The 26001-nt window shown below is 52.8% G+C and overlaps 1 protein-coding gene and 1 long non-coding RNA gene across 2 annotated transcripts; one reads left to right on the top strand and one right to left on the bottom strand.

The window, feature by feature from the left end:
• Positions 1 to 7894: 7894 nt before the first annotated feature.
• On the bottom strand, positions 7895 to 16078 carry LOC141932086 (uncharacterized). Its single transcript, XR_012625738.1, has 2 exons — positions 15943 to 16078; positions 7895 to 8466 (listed from the first exon to the last, which is right to left on the bottom strand). It is a non-coding gene; the product is annotated as an uncharacterized LOC141932086 (long non-coding RNA).
• A 549-nt stretch (positions 16079 to 16627) lies between these two features.
• LHX1 (LIM homeobox 1) lies at positions 16628 to 23722 on the top strand. The gene is made up of 5 exons (XM_074845326.1): positions 16628 to 17415; positions 18459 to 18685; positions 19079 to 19356; positions 20063 to 20228; positions 20706 to 23722. Exons 1-5 carry the CDS (start codon positions 17246 to 17248, stop codon positions 21083 to 21085), a joined length of 1221 nt encoding a protein of 406 aa, XP_074701427.1. The 5' UTR covers positions 16628 to 17245; the 3' UTR covers positions 21086 to 23722.
• The last annotated feature ends 2279 nt before the right edge of the window (positions 23723 to 26001 follow it).

A 26001-nucleotide genomic window follows, 5' to 3' on the forward strand; every position in this document is an offset into this window, starting at 1 on the left:
ATCTCTTAATTTAAACAAAATGTTCGTATAAGAGCTTTTTAATATATACTTTAAATTACAATCTTGACTTTCTGTTGGTTGATTACAGCATATGACTCTCAGTTGGAAGGCCATTATTTCTGCTATGATTTACAAAGCAGTTAAAATGAAATCTATGCAATAAATATTGAAGCATTGTAATAGATAATTCCGTGTATTTAAATATGACAGACCCCTTGGCACAATGTTTGGTTGGCAGGAGGGCGTGAAAAACCCAGACAAAAGCAACTGGCAGGCTCAGGTTTTGGTTTCTGGCTCAGCCACATGTCTGGGAGGGGACCCGGTGTCCCAGCGGGGTGCTGGGTGTCTCGATGGGGAGTGGTGTCCCCGTGGGAGCTGGATGCTGGTTCCCGCGGGTTGAGAGCAGTGAGCCCGGCTCAAAGTTCTCCCATTAAATGTAAGCCGTTCCCATTATGTCGCTTATCGTACGATGCCTTGGCATGCGCCATGCCACAGTAAAAACGGGCCTTAAAAACCACCAAAATAGGAGCCTGAGAACCCAGCATTTATAGCAGATTCCTGCCATAAATTCAGGGAGTGGAAGTGGACGCCCAATCCAGATTAACTGCAGCAAAGGAAAACAAAAGAAAACTATACAGGGAAGCCAGAGATTTACTGCAAACCCCCCCCACCATCCTGTGCCATCCAGCAAAGCGCCGCTACCTCCAGATAAATCAAAGCAGCTGAGGAGAGCAGTAAGGGGCCTTTCAGGGCCTGGCTGTCCCTCCCGCTGCGGATCCTCAGCCCTATGTGCCGATGAGAAAAAAAAACAATCATTGAGGTGACAGCTTCAGCACCTGGGTTATTTTTCCCTTTGTTGGTGGTTTTTCCAGCTCACCTTGTAATTCTGCAGCGGCGCGGGGACAGGCTGCAGTGTAATGTGAGGCGGCTCCGTCACAGGACAGGGTTTGTGGCTGCGGAGCTACAAGGGGATTGAGGAGCTGTAGCAGCTGCTCCAGCCCTGCCAGCACGTGTTGGCAGTCGGTCTGCAGGCAGGGCTTGTCAGAGCTCTCAGCCAAGTCTGGCAACCAGAGCATTTCCATCTTTAGTCCCTCACGCCTCTGTTTCCTACTAGGAAACAGGGGGATTGTACCTCCTCCCTCTCCTTCTCTGTTCTGTTGACTAATGCTGTAGTTGTGCAAATAATTATGCACCAAATTCGTGTTTCAAATATAAGGGGTGTTAGAGAAATCAGTGTAACTGCACAGAGCTTATGACTAAGCCTGGGGGCTGTTTCAGGGACCAGCTCTTGTCGTACATGTACAGAGCTCCTGTCACGTTTGACCCCATCCCAGCTGAAACCTCAGGCTGCTGCTGTAATGCAAATTCTCTTCCTAATAATAATTAAATTACACTCTGGAACAGCCAGTGGTTTACAAAATCTTGTGAATCGGGGCTTTTCTGGCCAGGAGAGCTTTAGGAGAGGGTCTTCCTCTTCGCTGGTTTAGCCGGTCAGGAAGGGATGCTTTGAAGAGCTGTTGGGGTCTTTGCAGAGCCCAGCACCCTGACCATGACGAGGAGCTGGTGCTGTGGCTCCCGGCAGCGCTCCCTGCTCACTGCTGAGTTTGGCACAGGTACATCTCCCTCACACCCTTGGCAAAGTGCTTTTTCCTCCGGTGATCCAGCTGTGGTCATATGTAAACAGCTGGAACCACGGTGAAGTTCTTCATCTAGCAAGTTCAACAGGGAAGACACAATAGGACCTTATCCAGATCAGTGTTGGGGAGAGGAAAGGTTCCTGCCGACTTCAGTAGCATTTGGGTCAGGACTTCAAAATAGCCAAACTGCTTGTGAATTTTATTTTAAATTAAATCCTTGACATAAATTCTGATTCCAACTATGAAAATGAAATTAAGAAGTCTGCAGCATGGGGCAGGCGGAAGGGACACCGTTTGCAGCTCTCAGCTGGCAGAGTATCAGCTGCAGACTGCTGTGAGGTGCCAAGAGCCACACGCGAGGGACGCACGGGAGGGGGCTTGGAAGGAGGGATGCCCAGTGGTCCCTTGTAGCCACTTCCATCTCAAAACATTTTTATAAAGGATTATGCTTTAAAATCACAAAACCCATATGAAGCAGATAGTTTACTTCCATTGTGCAGTGGGGTGACAGCGGGGTGAGTAGGGACCATGATGTTCCTGGGATAATACAGCCAAAGATTGGCTGCGCCAGGGACAAAGCGCAGCCCTCCAAGTCCCCCTCTCGGGCTGCTCTCGCTCACCCAGTCTTGACAGCTCCAGGCTATCTAGTCAGCTCTTAAGGATTATAAACTTAAATTTTGCTGAAAAACCAAGTCTCGTAGAAGCTGAGAAACCTTACCTTCACAAGGAAAACATTAAAAACTGGCTTCTCTTAGTCAACTTGTAGAAGTAAAACATTTTTATATTTATTTGGAAAGCATCAGAAAGAAAAGAACTTGGGTTATTTCTCCTCGTTGCAATGTGTCCCTGTTTCTCAGTGCTTCCCAATGCCTCGTTCATCCCACTCCCTTTTTTCTTACTGTGTGAGTGGCCATCCTGGAGGAAACTCTTGGGGATGAGGAGAGAGAGAGAAGAAACAATAACAAACTATGAAAGTGATGGGGAAAAATTGCTCTCCTGTTTCCTCTAAACCAAGAATATGTCAAGGAAAAACTTTCATACAGGTTTTTCCAGTATTTTTCAGTGAAAAATATGTTTCCTTGGAGAAATTTCAGGTCATTCTATGACTAAACAGTGAGTCTGCTTATTATTCTGTCTGGTGCTCCAGGACTTTTTTTTTTTTTTTTTTTTTAAGTGAAAACAACTTGAGAGAGCGAGAAAATCTCTTTGACACTAAAATCAAATAGGTGTGTTTGAAAGTAATTGGACTGGCCTGGAAAAAAATGCTTAGTCGATAATTTTGAATTATAAAATGACCATTGTGCCATATGGGGGTGACCGTGGGGGCTCAGTGGTGACCGCCAGTCGTGGCCACGCCAGCGCAGCGCGGGGGCCGTGTGAGGTGCAGGCAGGGAGGAGATACTGCCTGCGAGGTGTGGGGCAGGACCCCCCACTCCCATCTCTCCCTCACCTCCCGACTGGGGTGCAAACGTCCTTCCTTATCCTCCCTGTCACTTCCATCCACTTTGGCACTTAATGAGGTGGGGGGACAGTGGAGTGCTGCCGGCACCCCGAGGGTGGTTATCCGGGCAGCGTCCTCGGGGGCCATGGCTCCGTGTGCTGGGGTTGCGTTTCCTCCGGCCAAGAGCCCTGCCTAAACCTCACTGGTGGAGCCATTCCCTTGCTTAGCTGGGTCTGCCAAGGCGAAAATACATGACTTGTGAGATTGTAGGGCCAGATTGGCCAGGGAGCTTAGACCAAAAATCTATCTTTTTCTCTTTTTAGAAAAAAAACAAGGAAAAAAAGTTCTTTGTTTTGTTTTTGCTTGTTTTTGCTTTCTCCTTCCATCTCTTTTTCCTAAAGAGAAGTGAGGTACCACATCATTAAGAAACAATGGTGTGGCCTGAAGCCCCACCAAGCTGACGGGCAGTTCTGGCGGGTCCTGCTGGGGTGGGTTTGCAGCACTTCCCCCCCTGCGTCATCTTCTTCATCCCAAGAAACGCCGGCAGTTTGTCACCGGCTCTGCCCAGGCTACAGTATCTCTCACCTCCCCTCCCCATCAAATGTGGGGCACGGAGAAAGGTTAAATTCAGGTCAGCCCCTCCCGGTCACACGTTTCTGAGAGCATCCCTTGGAAAGCCGCGGGGATCCCCGCGCCAGCGGTGCCCGCCGACTCCGGCAGCTCGGAGTCAAGGTGAGAACGGCGGCGGGCGCGGGGCCGCTGCCCTGGGGACGGATTCACAGCCCCGTGCTTCCTGCACTGGCCCCCTCCAAACAAACAGAGTTTATGGCGAGCTGGGGGCGAAAGATGGATGGTAAACAAATGCGCCTTTGAAGAGTGACAATGAAATAAATCACCCGGTTCCTTCGTTGGCATACTTGATAATGCCGTTACTGTCAGCAACGCCTGCCATCGTGCCACGGCAGGGGCTGAGGGACGCCAGGTAGGGGCTGCACGTAGGATTGTCCCCTTCCACAGGGCCCAGCGTTGTCCTCTGCCCCACCTGGGTGAGCAGAATTCCGTCAGGTCCCATCGCCTAACGCTGATCTTTAGCTTTAGGCAGCGGCCATCGGTGTGTGGCCTCTGTTCAGCTCCCCCGAATGCGTCCTTGGCTGGAGCGCCTGATGCAGAGACACCCATGTTCAGTTTTCCTTTGAATTCAACAGATTTGGGATCGGGGCACAGCTTCATCCCAGGGTTTATCCCGGTGTGGGAGGGATTTCCCCTCTTGGATTTGCCCCTCTCCACCAAGCTGCATGGTCCTTCCCCAGCTTGGGAGTGTGGGGGTCTGCGCCCCAGGGGTGCTTCAGCACCTCAGCCCCATTGGTGTCAGGCTCATATTTGCTTAAAACTAGTGGGATTGGTTGAATTTACTCCTGTAAATTCACTGTCTAAAGCTGAGCTGATATAAGCTGGGTGTCAGTGTGTCTCTGAAAGTGGGTGCAAGCCTTTGTTTTCACTAAATCTGCGTAAAATCGTGCTTTTACATGATGTGACTCTGTGTAAATCCTGCTCCCGACCGACTCAATGCAAATCTGAAGTAATCCTCGCTTTAGCTGAATTACGTGTATCTGGACACCTCTTTTCATGCTGGACCCAAGCAAGGCTATGCAGGCTGCTCGTGCCCCTCCTGCCCTCCCCTGCGCAACGGGTAAGGAATTCCCGACTTTTCCCTGGTCCTGGATGGGGACAGGAGGATGGAGAAGGAAATGGGGAGGAGGAGGAGGCTCCTTCCTCCACTGAGAGCTTCATCCTCATCGTGGTGCACAGACTTCACTATGCCTTAACTAGGACTTCTCAGCACCTGGTCATAAAGTTAAGCAGAGTGCTTAAAAGCTTAGTCCTGAGCCAGAGAAGTTGGATGTTTTTCTATTGACTTGATGAGGAGCAGGATCTGGCCCCATGTCCCTGCGGGTTTAGGGCCAGAGGGCTCCATGCCTCCTGCGGTACTGCCCGTAACAAAGGAGAAGGCAGAGAAAAGGAAAGGAAGGGGGGAAAAAATGGAAAAAAATGAGGAATGCTGAAATGAAGTTGTGTTCATTCAGCTCCCTCAGATGCCTGGGTCTCCATCATTAATATTAAGCAATCCCTGACAATACCACTCTGCATTTTCCCTAAGAATAACTATCAGCCTGGTAAACAAACCTGGAAGTGTACAAAATTCAGCAGAATGTCTCATCTATAGAGGCCTTATGATAAATGTAACAAGGCAACAGCTATGCAAAAAAAAAATTAAAATGTAGAAAATTGACATTTGGAATTGAGCTGGGTTGCGTGCTGGAAACACCGTCGTCTTATCGACAAGGGGGGGGACCTGCAGCCCTTTCTTAAACCCCAATGATACAGGCTAATTTATATGCAGTTATTCACGTGTGCAGTAAATTCCAATTATGTTTACAGATGTCTGCTTAACATTTATGGAAAAGGAACCTCAGCATGTCTGAAATATCCTTATAAGGGTTTGGACTGGGCTATCTTTTTTTTTTTTTTTTTTTTTTTTCCCCAACACCAATTTAATTATATTTCGCAGATTTAAAAAAAAAACAACATCCAGCTGAGCTCTGTGATAGAAGGTTTAACACCTAATGCATATATTTTGGTTGTATGACCATTTCAGTGATGTTTTAACTATATTTTTTTGTTTTCATATAAAACTCAGGAGTTTAGCTGATTTTTTAGGGAAAAAAAGCAGCAACAAATAAGTGCAGTGAAAGATGCACAGGTTTTCAGATGGCTTCCTGTTGTAGAATATTTTTATTCTTTGTCTTGGAATTTCTTTATTTAAAAGAAACGTTTCAGCGCTCCCGTGTTGTGTGTGCTGCTCTGTCAGACCCGGGGGTCTCACCCGTCACACAGTGGCATTTTGTCCTCCACCGTGTGACGAAGCCTCGCATCCATCCTTGGTTTTCCCCAGAAAAGGTGTTTCTCATCCTTCTCCTCACCAGACCTGCACGTTTCCTTCTCTTCCTGTTTGCACGTTTAGCTGCAGTTTTTTATCGTGTTGTGTGTTGTCGTGGCTGGTGACTGTAGTGTTAGTGGGGCTGAATAATTTCTTCTTGGAGCCCCGGTGTGCTGGGACACCCTGCCCAGAGACCCCCAGCCTGGACGGATCCAGCAGACAGCTGGGCACACACCTGCAAAGGCTGTAGTAGTAATAAGAAAAATGAGTATTTTCAAGATGCGTGGGGCAAGAAACAGCAATTTTCACACTCTCCTCCCCAGGTCTGGGCTCTAAAGGTGGCTGTGGTCCCGAGAGGTGACAGCCCCACGGGGACACCTGCCTGGCCCAGCCTCATGGCCTTCCCTGGCACGAGCTGGGCCTCAGTGGGGATTTACCCCAAGGAAAAGCGTGGGTTTTGCTAATTCTCAAACTGCTGTCTTCAAACATTTTCCCTCCTCTTTCTCTCTAAATTTGAAACGCTCGTAGTTGATGACAGCATGTTGGGTGAGCACCAGCCTGGCTCCGCAGACATGTCCATCTGGGGACAGCGCGTGTCCGGCCGGGCACCAGCCACTGGGCACAGCCCTGGCACGACCCCGGGGTGTCCAAGACAGAGATTTCCACACAAATCTGAAGGGTCGGGATGCTTTATCGGTGCCTACCTCCACTCGCTTTTCCTCTGGAGAGCGAAGGCGATGCCTGCTCACCTCCCAGGGCTCTGCAGCAATGCGGGAGTTACCCCAGGTCTCACCCCGGTGTCCTGGATGGCATCAGGTCCCTGAGCATGACTGTCCCTGTCCAGTGACTTGTTTTACATATTGCCGCCCAGCCTGCTGGCACAGCTGCTCGTGGTAGTGGTATGCACTGGAGGTATGGAGAAGCTTTTCCATGGTCATTTCTAAAGCTAAACAAGCCTGTATTTTGTGTATGAAAGTACTTGAATTCAAATAGGGGAATGAAAACCGCATCGGTATTTGGAAATGGCATTACCCTCCCGCGTGAAGCACCAGCCCTGTAGAATATTAATCTGGGGTTTTAGAAGCTATGGTAGGAAATCATCTTTCTCCAGAGCGCACACAGCCCTAAACTATTCCTCAAACATTGGAGCAATCCTGCAGCACCAGAGGACTCTGCCCTGTGTGTTTGCTTGTCCAGCCTGAGGATGGAAGAAGGAAGGGAGCCTTTCTGTGTGCTTCCTTCTGCAGGGGATATAATCTCCTGCAGGTATGCAGAAAAGATTTGTTTCAAATTAACACCTTATTGATTTTGTGTAAAGACATCCGCGGGAACGGCAGCGAGCAGAGATTATGCGCAGAGCGCGGCAGGCGCCCGCCGAGCTCCGTCGGCACACGGCTCTGTTCCGCTCTCCCACTGCGTTTCACCTTGTGCACAGACACCACAGGGATGGAGCTGCTACGGCCGCCATGGGCTGACCCCACGGATAAAGGGAAACACTTTCCTTCGTGAGCTTTGGGTTGACAAGAAAAGTGATAACAGCCTATGGACATAAAATTTGGTGTGGGATTAGGTTGGTTTGAGAGCGTGCAGCTGATCCGGGACCCAGAGATCCATCTAGGGACTTGGGTTGGGATGAGGACAAACACCCAAGCTCCTTCACAGAGGTTAAGTGACCCTTTGGGAAGCCCCTCTGGCTGGCAGCAGTGACAGGTTTTGATATCTTGGGTGCTGGGTGGGAAGGAGTGCTCGTCCTTGTAATCAACAGCCCAGCACGGCGAGTGTTACTGAGAAATTTCAGAGAGGGGAGAAGAGGAAGACCGTGCTGTGGTTAGGGACTTATTTGATCTGAGACCATATGTGGAATAAATGTGCCAGGTCTTAAAAATGAGTTTTGTTTATTAGCACACCCTTAAGGAAATAAATCGTACATCATTAGGAGTGATGTCTTCTCACCAGCCATCTTCATTATTATTAATACATTTATCTAATAGCCACATGACTTTCTTTCAGCCATTTATTCTGGAATCCTATAGGCTTTACAAATATTAAGTAATTACAGCAATGAAGATTTTATTTCAACAACTGAAAAAAACACATCGGTAGGGGATTCTGCAGACTCAGAGCTTCTGAGTCTCAACGTCTCGGGAAGTTTCCATTTTCATATGCACACGACATCACCGCGCTCCCAGCACGAGGCAGATTGGCACAGAATAGCTCCTTCAGATAATTGTTATCAGTGAAAACTCTGTAATTTCACAGGCAGGAGAAACAGACTTTGTAAAACTGTTTGCTAGGGTTTGGGGTTCCTCCTGAAGGAAGCACAGATAAATAGTGACTGTCCATTTGAAACAAAGTTGACTTTTTGTCAGCAAAACAAGCTCCTGTGCCTTCACGGTTATGCTGGTTCGGGCTTGGACGCATCAGCCACTGCTCTCGGGAGCCACCTTCACCTGTGGATACAGAGAGGTGAGAAGGGCACACAGGACCTGGTGGACGAGTCCCCAGCGCCCGGTCACTCGTGAGGGACAAACTCAGTGACAAGTTACCAAAGGCCCTCGGTCAGGAGAGGAGCGGGGCGATGTGTCCCCGGCTGGGCCATTAGCTATTCTGGGTACGTCGCACCATGCGTGCGTGTTCCTGGGAGCAGCTGACGTGAGAAGTTGTAACGCGCGATGTTAACAGTCTGCTGCCGGGAGTTCAACAAATAACCGCCCATTGAAAGTACCGAACGGGGAAAAGGACCAGTTCAGCCTGTGGCATAACAAAGCCAGGGGTGAGCAGCCTTTCGCGTGACGTTTTTCCCACTTTGGAATGACAATGCCTTTGCGGGGCTGTGTTTCCAGTGCCGGCGATGCCCCGCGGAGCGAGACGGCCCCTCCGGTGCTGCCAGACTCCGGAGCCTCGTCCAGCCCTCTGCAGCAGCCCTGGGGAGGGCAACGCAGACAGGTCTGGGCAAGGGGGGGTCCCCCCATCCGCCAGGCAATGCGATAAGGAAGGGAGCCAAAGGGTGATGGAGTCAGAAGGGTGCAGCACATCTGTGTGGGAATCAGCAGATTTGGGCTGTGCCTGTCTCTGGGTGACCCCCGAGGATCTGCTCCCCACCCCGTCCCCCCCGCACTGCCTCACCAGCACAGCGGCTCTGGCAGGGATCTCCAGGCCCAGCTGGAATATGAGTGGCAACGAACTTGAGGAATGATTTTTTTTACAACAATATGGGTTTTTTTAAGAGCTTCTGGGCCTGGAGGATTGGTCTTTGGTAATGCCAGCGTGCAGCTCTGCCCTGCTCGGGGGACTTGTCCCAGAGTGTCGTCAGGCAGGACCCTCATGGGGACTGAGCTCTACCCCTGGCTTCTCCTGGAAAAATTATCTGAAACTAGTGAAACTTCATATTCTAGAACAAAATTATCTGGTTTTTTAATCTTGAAAACAGTATACTGATGCATTTCAGAGTAATGGGATTGTGGCTGTGCATGCCATATCCTTGCTATAGCATTGAAATAAGTTGTGCATGCGTACGGCCAAACTTAGGACATCACTTACTGCATGAAGGGAAGGAAACAGGGTTTTTCAATGTGCATTTTTTATAAAGCAACATACTTGGCCACGTCTCCTTACTGCAGTGCTCCAGTTTCGTGCCAGTGCAGTGGTGACCCTACAGAAATCAGATGCTCAATTAGCAGCTCGGGTGTCGCGAGCAGCGCAGTGCTGTGCAGTGCTAACAAGCCCTGTCTGGAGGCTGCCAGCGGCCTCTTTAATTGCCTCCCCACTTGCCGGGCCAGGGCAGGCGAGCACTTGGAGCCATGGGCTCCCACACAACGTCTGCCTTTTACCTTTCTCTTGCCCACCTGGCCCAGACAGGCAAAACGTTGTGCTGAGCTGCAGACACCTGGCAGCCAGGGACTTTGTTGGGCTGGAACTGCATAAAGGCAGCTTCCTCGATTTGTGTGATAAAGCAGGGAGAAAGAAGGGCACACGGTGTCAGAAGCCTTAAAATAGAAGCCTATATAAATAGGGTGTGACATAGGATATTATATAGTAACGTGGTATCAAATTACAGAATCTATATATAGAAGAAGATTAATCAGAGGTCGGGGCTAAGCAGACAGATATAAACACGGCCAGGAGCTCTGGATTCATTTTCACAAGGGAGGTTTGTGGTGCTATGGTACCTGGTCCAGGTGATGCTGTTTTATCACCCTGAACCGAGAGCTGCTCCCGTATCTGCAGCAGGTCGGCAGAGGGAAGTGCTGGTTTCCCACCAGTGCGGGTGTACTATCCCTATATTTTATTGGGATAGTCCTATTTGGTTTGATTTCAGTTCTTTTTCCCAGACGTTCTGCGTGACGGTGATGTCAGACGCCAAAAGCTGACATTCTGCTGATGACAAAAAACCTCTTATACTGGGAACCCTCTTCTCCAGCTGCTTGCAAAGGACAAATAATGCAGCAGCCCTTTTTCTGTACACATATGGGAAGGCAGTGACAGTGTTTGGTAGAGGAAAGTCGTGCAGTTACTCCTTTCTAAGCAGGAAGATAGGTTCCTGTTGGGTAGGAAAGTACTGGCCACCCTCAGAAACAAGAAAAACAAAGAATTTGCCCAGAGTCACGCAGCAGGTCAGCGGCGGGAGCAGGGGGAAAGGTCTGGACACCCTCTTCCCTCCGACACCGCCGCCAGACCCACTGCCTCGGCACAAGACCCCGTGTACACGTGAGAGGTGGGTGAGATTGAGTCTCCCTCCCAGGGAAGTTCAGCGACTGTGAAATTAGTAAATTATACAGGCCCACAGAACTTGGAAAAACAATATAATCCTGGGGGTACTGAAATAATTAATTTGCTAATCAACTACACCTTGCTTTTTTAAATTTGCAAATAGGACTCTGGGTTTTGTTTTCCCATTTCAGCCCCCCCCCAAGAGCAGCGATATTTCGGGCAGCGGAGGGGCCCGGGGCAGGGCCGAGCACCCCGGGGGGCTGCTGGGGACCAGGGAGCCGCTGCCCCAGCGCCGCAGGGACCCCAGCGAGGGCCGGGCGATGCTTTCTGGGGGTCCCCGCTCTGCTCTGGATCCAGCCACCAACTTGCGAGGGACGAGCCGGAGCCGCAGGGCTCCTGCAGATGTTTTGTGCTGCGTCTCCTGGTCTCGCTGCACCCTTGTTTGCTTTAAATCATTTCAAATGCGGAGGTTGTCAGACAAGACAATTAACATGGGGAAGGGGGAAAGTATTACCATCCATTATTTGCCATAACATGAATTTAAGCCAGGAAGTCAAATGATAAAATATGTGGTGAAAAGTGTTGGTGGTGGGAGTGCCTAAATGAGTAATAGCCTTGGGCTTCTGAGCCTTGAACTTAACGCGCTAAGTAAATCCCCGAGGTCAAAAAGTATGAAAATTGTTGCAGCTTGGGGAGATATATTTTAACTTTGCAAAAGGTCCTCGCAGAGCCGCTGGAGAGGCAGCCGCGGAGCAGCGGGGGCTGCCGGCAGCCGGAGCCGCTCCAGAGCGAGCCGCGGCGTTTACACGGACGAGCGGGGGCTGGCGGCTTGTCGGGGGGGGGACACCAAAAAAATAAATCCAGTCAAATCAGGTGAGGAGCGGAGCGGGGCTGTTTGGGGGTGAGGGGTGCGCACCGACGGGGCAGGACGAGCGGTTCGTGTTTCGAGTCCCCAGCGCCGCGGCTCCGCCGAGAGAAACGATCGCAACCGGCGGTGAAACCCCCGCCCCGGGGGCCGCCCCGGGCCCCCCCCCACCCCTCCACCCCCGAGGCGGTCCCCGCTCCGCCGCGCTCCTACTCTTCCCCTTTAAACCTCCTTCTCCCGACCGAGCTGACCAGGCGGCTGGATTTATGGAGGGAGATGGTTTAGCCGAAATCCCCCCGAGTCCCCCATCAGCCCTAAATCCCCAGCCTGCTCTCCCTGGGAGACCTCATGACACAGAGCATGCCAAAACAGCTTCGTTTTGCCTATGCATTAGCAATCTATTTTACCTTTTTGACATCTCTCACACATAAAACCGTAAGAGAGAAATAAAATATCTGTCTCTGGGCGAAAATAAAGCTTTGCCTCCCTCCTGATCTATAGGATATAAAATAAAGCCATGGCTTTGATAGTGGCTTTTCCTTCTACTGGAGTTGCTTTTGCACACACGGAGACAATGAAGATGGATGAGCCGGGATCGGTGCATCCTCCTGGGGTTTGTTTCACCCTCTTTTTTTATCGTCTCCCCCCGCCCCCGCCACCTCTTTACTTTTCTTTCTTTTCTCTTTTATTCGTCTTTTATCCGCCCTTTCTCTCTTTAACATCGTGCAGGGTCCCGTTCAGCTCTCACACCCCCGGGGTCCCCCCTGCCCTGCCCCGCTTGCCCCCAGCCCGGCCCGACCCCCAACGCCCCCCCTGGGCCCCGCTCCCGGCCGGGCTCGGGGCCCCCCCCGGGCCGCCCCCGGCCCCTTCGCGGGCGCTTCCCCGTCTCCGCCGGCAGCTCAAGTCAAACGCGGGGGCACACCTCGGATTTGTAATTATTTATTAACTATATTTCCCATCAACAATGCATGAGCTTGGAGTGTAAGCGACAGCATTTAGCGACGTGGAGGGAAACCCGGGAGGGCTAATCAAGGGGGAGGGGGGCAGAAAAATAAATAAGAAAAGGGAAAGGCGAGCGGAGCCGAGGGTGGGGGGGGACCGCCCGGGCGTGTTTACCCTCAGCATCGACCCGAGTGTGGCAGAATAAACTGGGACCCTCTAATAAATAATTTAAAGATTTTTTTTTTTTTCAAGCTCCCTTAAAACAAACCTGGCGCGGCGCGCAGCGATGGATCCTGTCCAGCAATGGGTTTATTGCGCGGGGATGTTCCACAGGCTTAATTACATCTTAACTTCAATATTTGTTGAGTGCGTTAGCCGCGGATATATTTAATCAGGCGGAGGCGCTCTTCCTGCGGGGGAAAGTTTGGGGGGGGGGGGGGTGTCACACACACACCCCACACCCCCCCCATCCCCCCTCCCTGCAGCGCTGCCCGGGCCGGGTCGGAGCGGTCCCCGCCGCTCCGGGCAGGGCTCCGCCAGGATGCGGAGGGGTCGGAGGGGGGGCTCGGGGCTGCCTCCCCCCGTCGGGGACGCTACCGGTCGCGGCGGGGCGGAGGTCTGCGGGTGGGGGGGCGGGGGGTTGGAAGCGGCTCCGCCGGTCGCTGAAAGCCCGACGGCATCACCGATCCCGGGCGCGGTCGTTGTGAAAGGTTAAGAAGGAGGGAAAAATAAAATTAAATTCAATTAAAAATTAAAAAAAAAATAAAATAGTGCTGCCGCGGGACGAACACGGTAGGGAAAGTGTCTGTGCCCGGGCGGGAGGGAAGTTTTTTCCTCGGCTTCGCTCGGGGGGATGGAGCGGCGGGGGAAGGGGGGATGCACCGCACCGCGGGGGCCCGCGGAGCCCGCCAGCACCCCCGGTGTCCGGGACCGGCGGGCCCCGGTGTTCGTCCAGCGCTGGAGCCCCGGCGAGGAGAGAGAAACCCCATCGCCGAGCGCAGCGGCGCAGAAAGGCTGGGGATAACCAGGGTGATGGTTAACTAAAAAGATGGGAACGACACCAATAAAAGGCAAATTCAAACGCGCCTGAAAGGGACTTCTTTCCCTTCTGTATTAGATTTAAAATAAATTCTCGAATTTTGGGTTGGGGTTTTGGTTGGTTGGTTGGTTGTTTTTTTGTTGTTGTTTTGTTTTTTTTTTTACTCTTTTAATGTCCCTCTTTTTCAGCACCGGGGTTACTCGGCTCTGAAACACCGCGGCCGGTTCTCCCGTTTCTCTCTGCAACACCCCGGCCGGGGCTGGGGGCTGCAGCCCGGCCGGCAGCGGAACCGGGCGAATCGCAAAATACACTGAAAACCAAAAAAACCCCCACAAACACCCCCAAAAAAACCCCAGACGCATTGCCCTAGGAGGGGGTGGCGGCAGGCCGGGTGCTGCCGGGCCGTCCGTCCCCGTGGCCTGGGGGGATTTCCCCCCCCGCCGCCCCTCCCCTCGGGCTCCGCGAACTCCCCGGCCCGTGGGTGCCCCACGCTGGGACACTCCTGTCCCGCGGGGCGGGGGGGGGGCCGGGGGAGCCCAGGCTTGGTGAGATTTTCTTTTCGGAGCCTGCTGGAAACAGCGCCGATATTTTCGCCTCTCAAACGCCTGCGCTGAGTCGGGGTCCCGGGGAGGGGGGCGGGGGAGAGACGAATTTAGGGCACCCCACGGTCCTCACCACCTGGGGGGAGCAGCCCCCCTCGGTGTGTGTGTGCCGGGAGGGGGGGGGGGCAGCGGTTTGTACCCCCCTCGGCGCGTCCCCGGGCCCTGTGCGGAGCCGTCGGGGCGGGAGAGGGGAGGGGGGGCAGGGGATAACCAGATGCTTTCGCTAACGCCTGGGAAAGGAGGGGGGAAAAAAAAAAAAAAGAAAAAAAAAAGGCTGTGAAAAACTGGTGCTTGATGGACATAAGATGCTCATCTCCTTCCCCTCATTCATCCCCACCAACACATGTCACCGGGGGCCGCAGTCAAAGGGAAGGGGTCCCCTGGCAGCAGCCTACAGCTGTCGCCTTCCCGGGCGGCGGAGCGGGGCCCCCCCGGCCCCCCCGCTCCGCATGAGAAGTGGCCCATATGCGGGGGGACCGGGCGGGCGGGGGGCGCCCAGGGCTCTATTGATCCCCGCGACCGGCGGCAAAACGAACCCGACAGCTGGGCGGGGGGACGGCGGGGAGCCCCGGTGCGCGGCCCCGACGGGGCGGTGATGGCCGGCTCCGGCCCGGCGCGGGGGCACCTTGGGGGGGGGGGGGGGCGGACACGACACACACAAATCGCGGAAGCAGCCCCCCGCGGCTTTTAAACACCCGCAGGAGCACCCTGGGCCCGGGGACAGCCCCGGCGGCCGCCCCGCAGGCTCGCCCGGCCCGGACAGGCTCCGCACCCCCCGCCGGACCTGTCCGCCCCCCGGCACCGGAGGGGCTTTTCCTCCCTTCGTTTTCCTTTTTATTTTCCAATTTCTCCCTCCCCCATTTTTTTTTCTTTTTTCTTTTTCAAGGACGGGGAAAACCAGACGTGAAAGAGAGCGCGGACGGTGAGTAAGAGCGCGGGATGCTGCGGGCTCCGGGGCGGCCGCGGAAGGTGCGCGCCCCACCGCGCCTGGCCGCGTGTGTAACCGCTCAAGCCGTTTAATCCGCCGTTTCCCTCCTAATTCCTCGCCAGCGGATCGATCAGCCCGCAGGGAAGGGGAGAAGCGGCGGCTCCGCCGCGGAGGGAACGGGAGGGGCCCGGGCCGGGCGGTGACACCCGGGGAGCGCGGGGGCAAGCGCGAAGGAGAGAGAAATCGCGTCCCTCCGACCCGCGACCAACCGAGCCCCTGGAAGGTAAAAGCAAATTAATTTTTATTCGCCCCCCCCCCCCCCCCCCCCCCAAAAAAAAAAAGAAGAAAAAAAGTACATGAGCGGCGGCCGGTGCTGATCGGCCCCAGCCGGGCGCTGCGAGCGCCGGTAACGGAATCCCGGCGAAGTTCCCGGCGTTTTCCCTCTGCCCGCGGCGGCCGGCGGGCGCTGGGGCCGGCCGCCCCGTCCCCGCAGCCCCGGGCCCCTCGGAGCGCCCCGTCCCTCCGTCCCGGCCCTTCCGCGCTTTTTCTCCGCGGAAAAGCGAGAGCCGTCGCGGCTTCTTTCCCCTCGGCGAGGCGCCCCGCGGGAGGCTCCGCGCCCCCCCGCCCCGCTCCCGGGACCCGCCGTTTCTGCTGGGGGAAAACAACGCGAAACCGGGAAAACTCGTTCGACGCCGCTTCCCAACCGAACGGCACCGCTGCTCGGCGGGTCCCGGTAACGGATGCGTGACCCGACGGGGGGGGGGGGAGGGGGGCTGTCGGACCCAACGAGCTGCCCCGTTCCACCCAACCCCCCCCCCCGAAGCGCACCCCCACACCTACCCGCTGCAGCGCGGCCTCCGAGCACGGCCGTCCGTCCGTCCGTCCGTCCGCCGCTCGGTGCGGGCCGGGCGCGGGCGGCGGCGCCCCGGCGGCTCTATAAAGGGGGGCGCGGACGCCCCGTCCGGCGGCGGGCGCGTTGTTGGGGATGGGGGGGAGTGGGGGGGTGGGGGGGGATGGTTGTGTGTGTGTAGGGGAGGGGGTGGGTGGGTGGATTGGGGGTGGGGGGGTCGACGGTAACGGCGGCGGCGATTGGCCGGGCCGGGCGGTGACGTCTACGCGCGGTGCATAAGGCAGCGGCCGCGGGGCTGCCGGGAACATGCAGAGCGCCCAGCGCTGCCGGGACGGCGCGGGCAGCGCCGCTCTCCTGCCCTCCCCTCCCTCCCCTCCCTCCCCTCCGCCACCGGTCCGGCCGCCGCCGCCGCCGCCTCCGCCGCCGCCACCGCGGGAGGCGGAACAAAAGCCGCGCAGCGCCGGGCGATGCCGTGCCGGCTCGGCGGGGACGCGGCCGCCGCGGGTAGCGCGCAGGGCGCTGCGCGGGGGTAGGTAGGAGCCGGGCGCGACGGTCCCGCCGAGACGTCGAGGGCAAGAGCAGAGAGGAGCGAGGGGACGGAGCGAGGAGCTGCGGAGCGTCTTCCCCACCCCCCCTCCCCTCCCCGCCCCCCCCCCACCCCCCCACCCCCGCGTAAGGACGGCGGCCCGCTCCGCGGCGCGTAGGGCCATGTCGCCGCGGCAGCAGGCAAAGCCCTTCTGACCGCTGTCGGGTCTCCATGTCTCGTTTTGTTATATATTTATTTTTATTTTTATTTTTTTTTCCTCCTTTGATTTCTCCTTGGGAAAAGCACTTTGACTCCTGACTGCTCTACCTCAGACCTGAGAAAAACTCATCACGCTCGCTTTTTGGCGTTTTTGTTGGGGTTTTTTTGTTGTTTTTTTTTTTAATTTTTATGAGCGCCGATCTTTATAGTCGTTGTTGTTTTATTGTCACTATTATCATTGTTGCTGTCGTGGTTGGTAGCGGCCGGGATTCTGCGGTTGTGTCGAAGCGCTGGTCTCCTCGGGCAGTGGGTGGTTTCTCCTGTGTATCCCTCCTAGGACACTCGAACGAAGATTTTTCTTCTTCCCTTTCTTTTTCTCTTCCTTCACTTCTCCAAGGCTTTTAAAACAAAACAAAACAAAAAAGAGCAAACTTACGCCGGTGTTGTTGTCGTCTTTTAAAAAATTTTTTTGTTGGTTTTTTTTTTTTTTTTTTTTGCTTGACATCTGGGAAACCAATACCCCCCACTCTCAGAAATAACCAAAGACAATGGTTCACTGTGCGGGCTGCAAAAGGCCAATCTTGGACCGGTTTTTGTTGAATGTACTGGACAGGGCTTGGCATGTGAAGTGTGTTCAGTGCTGTGAATGTAAATGCAATTTGACAGAGAAATGCTTTTCGCGAGAAGGCAAGCTTTACTGCAAAAACGACTTCTTTCGGTAAGTACCGCACCCCCCCCCTGCCTGGAGCCGTAGCTCCTTGACATCCATTTTTCATCTTCCTTTTTCCCTTTTTTTTTCCTTTTCCTCTGTTGTTCCGTGTGACCCACAAACGCCTTTTCCCTCCCCCCCCGCCGCCGGTGGTCTTTCTGCAGGTGACCCCCCCGGGGTGCCCCGTCGGGGCCCGGCCGAGCTCCCCTGCCCCAAAGTTCCCTCGAAACTATCGACCGGCGGAGCGGGCGGGGGGGTGCGGGCCGGGCCCGGTGCTGCGGGGCGGGGGGTGACACCTTCCCGGCGGGGCTTTCCGCGGCCCCGAGCGCAGCGCTCCGCGGGCCCAGCGCCTCCCGTCAAACCGAGCCGAGGCCGCTGTGGAGGGCAGCGACCGGACCCCCAGCCCCCCCCCGCCCCGCCACCGGGGGGTTGGTGGGGAGGGGAAGAGGCGACCGGGCCCGGCCCGCAGTGGCGTCGGGATAAATTTCTTTGTAGTTATTGCCCCGGTAATCTCAGCGAAGACCGGCCCGGCTGCGGGCGGCCCCGGCGGAGCGGAGCGCGGGGGGCAGCGGGCGCCGGTGCGGGGCCGGGGTCGGCAGCTCCTCCGGGCCAATTAATAACAGAGAAGAATTTCTGCTTAATGTGTATTAGAGCGTCGTTAATCAGCGTGTCAGGGCGCAGAGGGGAAACCCTGGACAACGCAGCCCTGGTGTTTAATTAATCCCTCAGCCCTCCGTCCTCCCCTGCCCGGATCGGGCCAATTTTTTTTTATTTTAATTTTTTACATTTTTTAATATTTTCTTTTAAAAAGATAATAATTCCAGGCATTCGCTTCTTCGAGGGCTGCGGAGCAGTGCTTTATTTGATCGCCTTTCCCCCCGCACGGCCGAGCGGGGCAGCCGCCCAAAGGCCGCGGTGGAGGGCGCGGGGCCGCGGTGCGCTCGCCCGTCGGGGCCGGGCTGCGGGCGGCTCGGGAGGGGGCTCCGCGGCGCGGGGGGGGCCCCGCGGCTCGGGCGGGCGCTGCTGAGCCGCTGCCGGGCCTCTCCCCGCAGGTGTTTCGGGACCAAGTGCGCGGGCTGTGCCCAGGGCATCTCCCCCAGCGACCTGGTCCGCAGGGCGCGGAGCAAAGTGTTCCACTTGAACTGTTTTACGTGTATGATGTGTAACAAGCAACTCTCCACCGGCGAGGAGCTCTACATCATAGACGAAAACAAGTTTGTCTGCAAAGAAGATTACCTAAATAACAGCAATACTGCCAAAGAAAACAGCCTGCATTCAGGTGAGGGAGCGCGGCCGGGGTGATGTGCTCAGTCCCCGCTTCTCTGTGGGGTGAGAGCCAGTGCTTTCCCTTCCCCTCTCCCTTCTCCTCTCTCCTTTTATCTTCTCCTTTTCTCCTCTCCTTTTCTCTCCTCCTCTCCTTTCCTTCTCTCCCTTCTCCTCTCCTCTCCTTTTCTCCTTTCCCTTCTCCTCTCCTTTCCCTTCTCCTCACCTTTTCTCCTCTGTTTTTCTCTTCTCTCGCCTTTCCCCCTTTCCCTCCTTTCCCTCTCTTCTTCCTTTCCCCCTCTCTCTCCTTTCCTCCTCTCCTTTCTTTCCCCCTCTCCTCTGGTCGTACCGCGGCCCGTCCCCCGCGGCCGCCCCGAGCCTGACCGTGACCCCGTTTCCTTTCCCGCAGCCACCACCGGCAGTGACCCCAGCCTGTCCCCCGACTCCCAAGACCCTTCCCAGGACGACGCCAAGGACTCGGAAAGCGCTAACGTGTCCGACAAGGAGACGGGCAGCAACGAAAACGACGACCAGAACCTGGGGGCCAAGCGGCGGGGACCCCGCACCACCATCAAAGCCAAACAGCTAGAGACTCTGAAAGCCGCCTTCGCGGCCACCCCCAAACCCACCCGGCACATCAGGGAGCAGCTGGCGCAGGAGACCGGCCTCAACATGCGGGTCATCCAGGTACCGCCACCCCCCCCTCCCCCCGCCGCCCCGGGCCCCGGGGGCTGCCCTGGCGAGGAGGGACCGGCGTCTGGTAGCCCCCGCGCTGCGGGGCCGGGGGGAGCCCCGCCATCGTTTTAAATCGTTATTATCAGGGCAGCCCCCCCACCCCTCCCCATGGCAGGGGCAGAGCTGCGGGTTTCTTTTCGAAAGTCCTAAAGAAGCTGCAAACAGTATCGAAATTAATAACCATAAATGTGAGGGGTTAATGGATAAATAAGAATGACAATGCGCTGGAATTATTAAAAGGTTTATAAACCCGCAGCGCTGGGGGTAATGGGGGGTTAAAGGACCATTAAAGACGAGGTTAGATTGGAGAGTCTCAGTGTGAGGGTAATTAGGACTAATCTTGTCAGGGTAATAAGAATTAACTCAATCATTCTTGACCTGCAGCCGGCGAGCCGCGGGGCCGCCGTCACGCGTGGGTTCGGCCCCGTTTGAAACGAGGAGGAGCGCGGCTCGGGGGGGACCCCGGCTCGGAGCCTCCCCCCGCCGCAAAAAAAAAAAAAAAAAAAAAAAGACACCGGGGAAACGCGCAGCACCGAAGAGTGTGTGTGGGGGGGGATGGATTGTCCGTGGGGGAGGCGCGGGGCGTCGGCGGGTCCGTGGAACGGGACACCCGGGACGGCGGCTCCCGTGACCGGCGCCTCTCCCGCTGCCCGCCCAGGTCTGGTTCCAGAACCGGCGCTCCAAGGAGCGGCGGATGAAGCAGCTGAGCGCGCTGGGCGCCCGCCGACACGCCTTCTTCCGCAGCCCACGCAGGATGCGGCCGCTGGTGGACCGCCTGGAGCCGGGGGAGCTCATCCCCAACGGGCCCTTCTCCTTCTACGGAGGTGGGTAACGCCACCCCCCAGCCTGCCCCGCACCCGCCATCCCAACCCCCGGGGATGCGGCGGGGCCACCCACACCCCCACACACCCCACCTGCCCGCCCACGATACCCCCGACCCTCCCCGGGGGAGGCGGGCGAGCAGCCCCGCAGGTTTCCTCGCCCCTTGGGGAGGGCAATTCCACGGGGGCTGCTGTCGCCGCGCTGCCGGCGGGACCCGCGGCAGAGCGGGACGGTTCATTTCGGTGCCCCCTCCGCTGACCGGGGCCGGGGGTGGCGGGGGGGGGGGCTCTGCTGAAGGCGGGGGGTCCCCGGGGACCGGACGGAGCCCGTCAGCGCGTTTCCCCGTGGGTTCGGCGAGCCCCGGGTGACATTTGGGGGCCGGCGGCAGCACCGCCGTTATAAAGCGCATCCTCGTGTCTTTTCCGCGCGGTTCCTCTGCCTGCGTGTTACCCTCCCGCTGTTCTCTCCTTCTCCACCAGATTATCAGAGCGAGTATTACGGCCCTGGAAGCAATTACGATTTCTTTCCGCAAGGACCTCCCTCGTCTCAAGCTCAGACCCCCGTGGATCTCCCCTTCGTGCCCTCCTCGGGGCCATCAGGCACCCCGCTGGGGGCCATGGACCACCCCCTGCCCGGACATCACCCCTCCAGTGAGGCTCAGCGCTTCACTGACATCATGTCGCACCCCCCAGGAGACTCGCCCAGCCCCGAACCCAACCTGCCCGGGTCCTTGCACTCCATGTCCGCGGAAGTTTTTGGCCCCAGTCCTCCATTTTCTTCAATATCCGTCAACGGTGGTGCTAACTATGGCAATCACTTGTCACATCCACCAGAAATGAATGAAGCGGCTGTGTGGTAGCTTTAAAACAAACGGGGTCTAAGTAAGTGATGATCATCTAGTCTGCTTATTGTTACGGTGTACAGAAATGAATAAATATAACATCTCTCCTGCCCTAAGACAATATTACCTTGGGAACGAACTGAATCCAAATCGCTCCAAGGCAAGCTTTGCTCTAGACCAGGACAATCTCCATGTTATGGTTGTATCAAACAAGCAAGGGGACTTTTTTTGTACCATTGACAAAGAAACTGGTGAAGCTGTACAGTAAAGTGCTGCCATACCGTAGGATGGCGTAAGTTTGATTACCCTGTTGGATGTCATCCTAAGAGCCACAATCCTTAGAAACTTCTCATTTAAAAAATTAATAATTGAATGAAGGAAAGGTCAAAGAAAAGGGGGAAAAAAGCTTCAAGAACTCTAGCGTTCCCGGTTAAGGATGGTTCTGGCATTATGAATTTGTTTGTTAATTTTTGTCTCTCAGAAAGTTCGACAGCAAGAAACTCTTTTTAGCTTCAGCCATTTCAGCCTGCTGACTATCAGGTGGGACAACTTTCTTTTTCCTCTGTTTTTGTTTTGTTTTCCAAAATAGCAAATACTAAATGTTAAGCCCTCAGCACCAACTCTTCTACCTTCACAAAGCTACACGTACAAAACCTCCTCATCATAGCAAAGGTCACCACCCAGACCTCTAACGAAAATGACTTGAAAACAGACAAACAAACAAAAAGTATTCTACCTTCACAGAGAGAGAAAAGCTAAACAAAAAGACTCTATTGAACTAAAAACAGTCAACTGTTTACGTCTAATGTTAAATTCAGGAGTTCAATGTTTTACTAATAAATCCTGTTTTAGAACCTCTTGTTCAAAAGCAAAATATTTTGAGCAACCAACCAAAATAGTTCATTTTCTTTTCTGTAGATGTTATAACAGATTGCAGGGCTTGTGGTTCACTGTGCTAGTTTGTAAAAGGTGTTGTTTACAGAAGGCAAAGAAAAAAACCCCACGAAACCCAGACAGTTGCCAAATAAAGTAAATATATAGCACAAATACTGTAAGGTGCTTTGCACCAGCAACCCGAGAAGGTGTTTAAAAAGTGTTACAAGGTTAAAAAAAAAAAAAAAACAAAAACATCTTTGCTAATTTTTAGTCCTGTTGAACATTCATGGAATTGTTAATATGACTAATATAGACCCACACAGGTTTTATTTTTGTGTCTTTAAAATAAAAGTCCAAAATATTTAAATTTTATGGTCAAATATGCAGTCAACAGCTGCTACTTTTTTCTTTATATATTAAATTTCTCATATGTCTTTTATTGTTCTAATAAACCTAAGCTTGTGTGACCTCCAGTGCATATTAGACCATTCACTGTATGAAAGAAAACATGTTGGATAAAATTTGTGCGTTTTTAATAAAATTAGAAAATCTGATGTTTAGATAACTTGTGTTTCATTTGATGTTTTAAGCAGTTTTAAATGGATTCTCTTGAGTAAAATAGCCCTGAGAATGATCCACTCTGCTGATAATCCTGTATAGCTCTTTTGCTGTGGTAGAAGTCGAAACCCTGGTGTTGATGCAGATAGCAGTCAGTGGCAGCTCCAGCCTTTCCTTCCATCTGCAGGCTCAGTTGTTGAAGCACAAATAATACCTGACGCTGTACGTTAAATTTCAAATTGGAAACCAATCAAATTGTTAAATATATTAACCTGTTCTTGGTCTACGCTAGGAGAAAACATATTCAAAATGCTTATTTTATGCATAAACAAAAATGTACTGTAAATGTAAAAAGCTTGCAAAGGTACAGTTTTTAATTGGTCCGGTTTTAGATAAATTTATTCTCCAAAGGTAATTTTTTTTTTTTCTAATTGGATGGTTTTGAACACAGCATAACCTTGATGTTGTGAAAGTAATTTTAATCCTTTCATAGAGCTGATACAAAGTCAATTGTTTAATAGCGTTTGGTATATGTGAAGTTCTCTGAAGGGCAGCAGGGGAGAATATTTTGCTTTGCACTAGATACATACTCATTTTCTTGGAGAAAAATGAAACAAAAAAACCTCTGGAACTGTGTGAAATGACAGATTTAATGTTTTAATTATAAATGATTGCAGAATCCCAAATACTCAGTTCTTCAAAAGCAAAAGTCTCACTGATTCCGAGAGGACTTTGACCTGTGTTAGAAGCAAAGAATTAGGTTCGGTTCTGAGCAGTTGCTGGTTTCAATGTTTTCCACCTGCTGAGCTAATAGACCGGGATGAATGATAATTGCATATTTTCCTTCGTCTCTCAGCTAATCGTGACTCTGGCTGGCTTCTTTTTTATTTTATGTAGACACAGAAATTTACGCTAAAACACAGACTTCTACATTCCCCGCGATTCAATTATTTATCTCTTTGGACTAAGGGCGGGGGGGGATATCAAAATGCTTTAAAGTTGTATGATTTGTAATTTCCAATGGTGATTTTTTATTTTGTTCACAATCTAGTTTCTATGCCCAGCAGAGGGGCCGCCTAGATGAAGCAATAGTTCACTTTAAACACAAAATGTCTTATATAATAATATAAAGATAAAAAACTATCTGCAAGGGATCTGTTAGTGTTTCTAAAAAAAAAAAAATCATGCTTTATTAAATACAGGGGAGACTTCTTAAACTCATGGACTCCGTGTCTAACTCATTTATTTGTCTTTTGTATTGTTGCTATGTTTTGTTGCTCTGTTTTGCATTTATATAAGCACAGTAATGGGTGATCTATTTATTACAAACTTTTACTTATCTGGGCAAGTGCTATTGATAAATGCTGCTGTTTGCGCTTCTGGTCTATGCTGTTGGTTTATGGTTGAATCAATTATTTTAAATGAGAATTTCACCAAATAGGCTTATTTTGTAGAAAACTTGTCTGCCAAGTGGGGGGGGGTTGTTGTTTTTTCTTTCTTTTTCTTTTTTTTTTTTTGGTAACGAGGTATTTGTATAAGTTTATTCCCTGTTAATTTAGGCGGCGATGTGGTACGGTTCAGTTTAGGTCAGTGGCTTATAAAAGGGAGGGAGGAGAGCCTGTATTTTTTGAAGCTCCCATCCCTTCCGCAGGGGTTTGGCCCGTCTTCGGGGGGGGAGCCCAGGAGCCATTCCCAGGCTTAAGGCTGAGCGTGTCCTTCAGTGCTTCCCGGGATCTGCTCTGGAGGCCCCAGCACTTTGCAGATTTGAATTCTGGGCTCTTCAGAGCGAGCTCGGTGTTTCTGAAGACCCTAATCCAGCAACAATTGCACAGTCAAAACTCCTTTTGAAATCATTGTCACGTTGGGTTCTTGTAAGTCCTTGTTTACAAGAGCATTTCCATTGACTTCAGTAGCATTACTTGGGTGAAAAGAGGTCTGCGGGAGAAGGGTCTCGAAAAATATGTGCTGCTTGAGTGGATTTTACATGTGCGTATTCATTTTCTTAACTGCAGGAACACGGACACGCAACACGCGACTATACGGATGTGCCATGTCATTTCAAAAGCGTTTTTCGAAATAATTGCTCTCTTTTTGATCTTTCCTTCCTTGACCGCTGCTGGTTTCGGTGACCTTCACCTTGTAGCCGTGTCCCGGCAGAAGGCGCAGCCCGGTGACGTGAGACCCCGCGCAGGCCCATGTCTGCTCACCCCGCTGGGGACGGCGTCCGCGGCGTTAGCCAGGGCGAGCGGTACGCGCCCTCCCGGCACGGACGAGGGAGGCCCCGTGCTTAAACGCGCCAGACAGAAGACTTGCGCAAAACCCCCGTGTCAGACCATTTACCGTTTGCTAGGAAAAAGGTGCGAGGCAAATGTTGTAAGTATTATTCATATTGAGCTAATCTATATGAAGGAGATATTTTTGAGGCTAATCGAAGTGTCTTTAAAATGCCGTGAGTTTCCAGCATCCAAACCTCTTTTGCCATTGTTTTGACATTCCAGCCTCTTTCGGCCCAAACCGGTTGCGCGTCGTGTCCCCCCGCGCCGTCACTGTGCGATGCCCCTCTCTGCCCTTTCCCTTCGTCTCCAGTCACTGCTGGGATCTATTTACTCAGGCCTTTGCTTGGGGAACAGTAGGGATTTATAAAGATCTGCATCCCAGGAGTAAGAATGTACTTAAATTACAATTTGTAGACAAATTATGTGTATTATTTTAATAAGTGTATGTGTACCCAGGTGCTGAGCGATGGGTACATGATACAAATCTATAAATAAATATAATTTTAAAATACCGGTGGTGATTTACATAGTTTTGCCATCCTAGGAAGCAGCAGATGTTGCAGTGTCCTCTCAGGAATGATTCCTTTTGCCATAGTCTGGATTTTTTCCCTGAGCAAGAGCATTGTATTTAAGCTTTGCGTGGTCTTACAATATTAAATGTAAGCATTTGCAGTCTCCCTTTCTGTTACTAACCCTAGTAGATAAATTCACATATATTAAGATTAAGCAACTGATACATATCCTTAAATGCTGCCGACGCTGTTGAGCTGGCAACAGGGAATTGTGATGCTGGAGCGGGTTCTGGAAGGTCTTTTCTTCGTGTCTGCCATGGCACTGGGGTGCTCAGCATTTCCTCATGCCAACAAAATGGCCATGAAGTTATGGATGAGCTTAATGGGATCATTAAAAGTATATTTTGATTACAAATCCTTCTGGGATTGCTATCTGCTGCTTCTTTTTCAATAGTATTTGTGGTGCTTTTAGCTGTAGAGCATGGGGTCACACTTAGAAAGTGGAGATTGTTGTTGTCTGGAGAGTTTTTCATTCATTAAATGCAGAATTGTAATGCAGAAATTGAAGAGTCTATGTGGCCTTACAGTTAGCTGACCTCAAATCACTAAATCTCGGTACTTGGGATTGCTGGAACTGGAGTGGTGAGGGTGCTCTTAGGGTGACTGATTTTCCTGCAGTGTTTTCACCATTTGCGCGTGGGATCGCTGAATG

Source organism: Strix aluco, chromosome 19 (assembly GCF_031877795.1).
Source record: "Strix aluco isolate bStrAlu1 chromosome 19, bStrAlu1.hap1, whole genome shotgun sequence".
Lineage (NCBI taxonomy): Eukaryota > Metazoa > Chordata > Aves > Strigiformes > Strigidae > Strix > Strix aluco.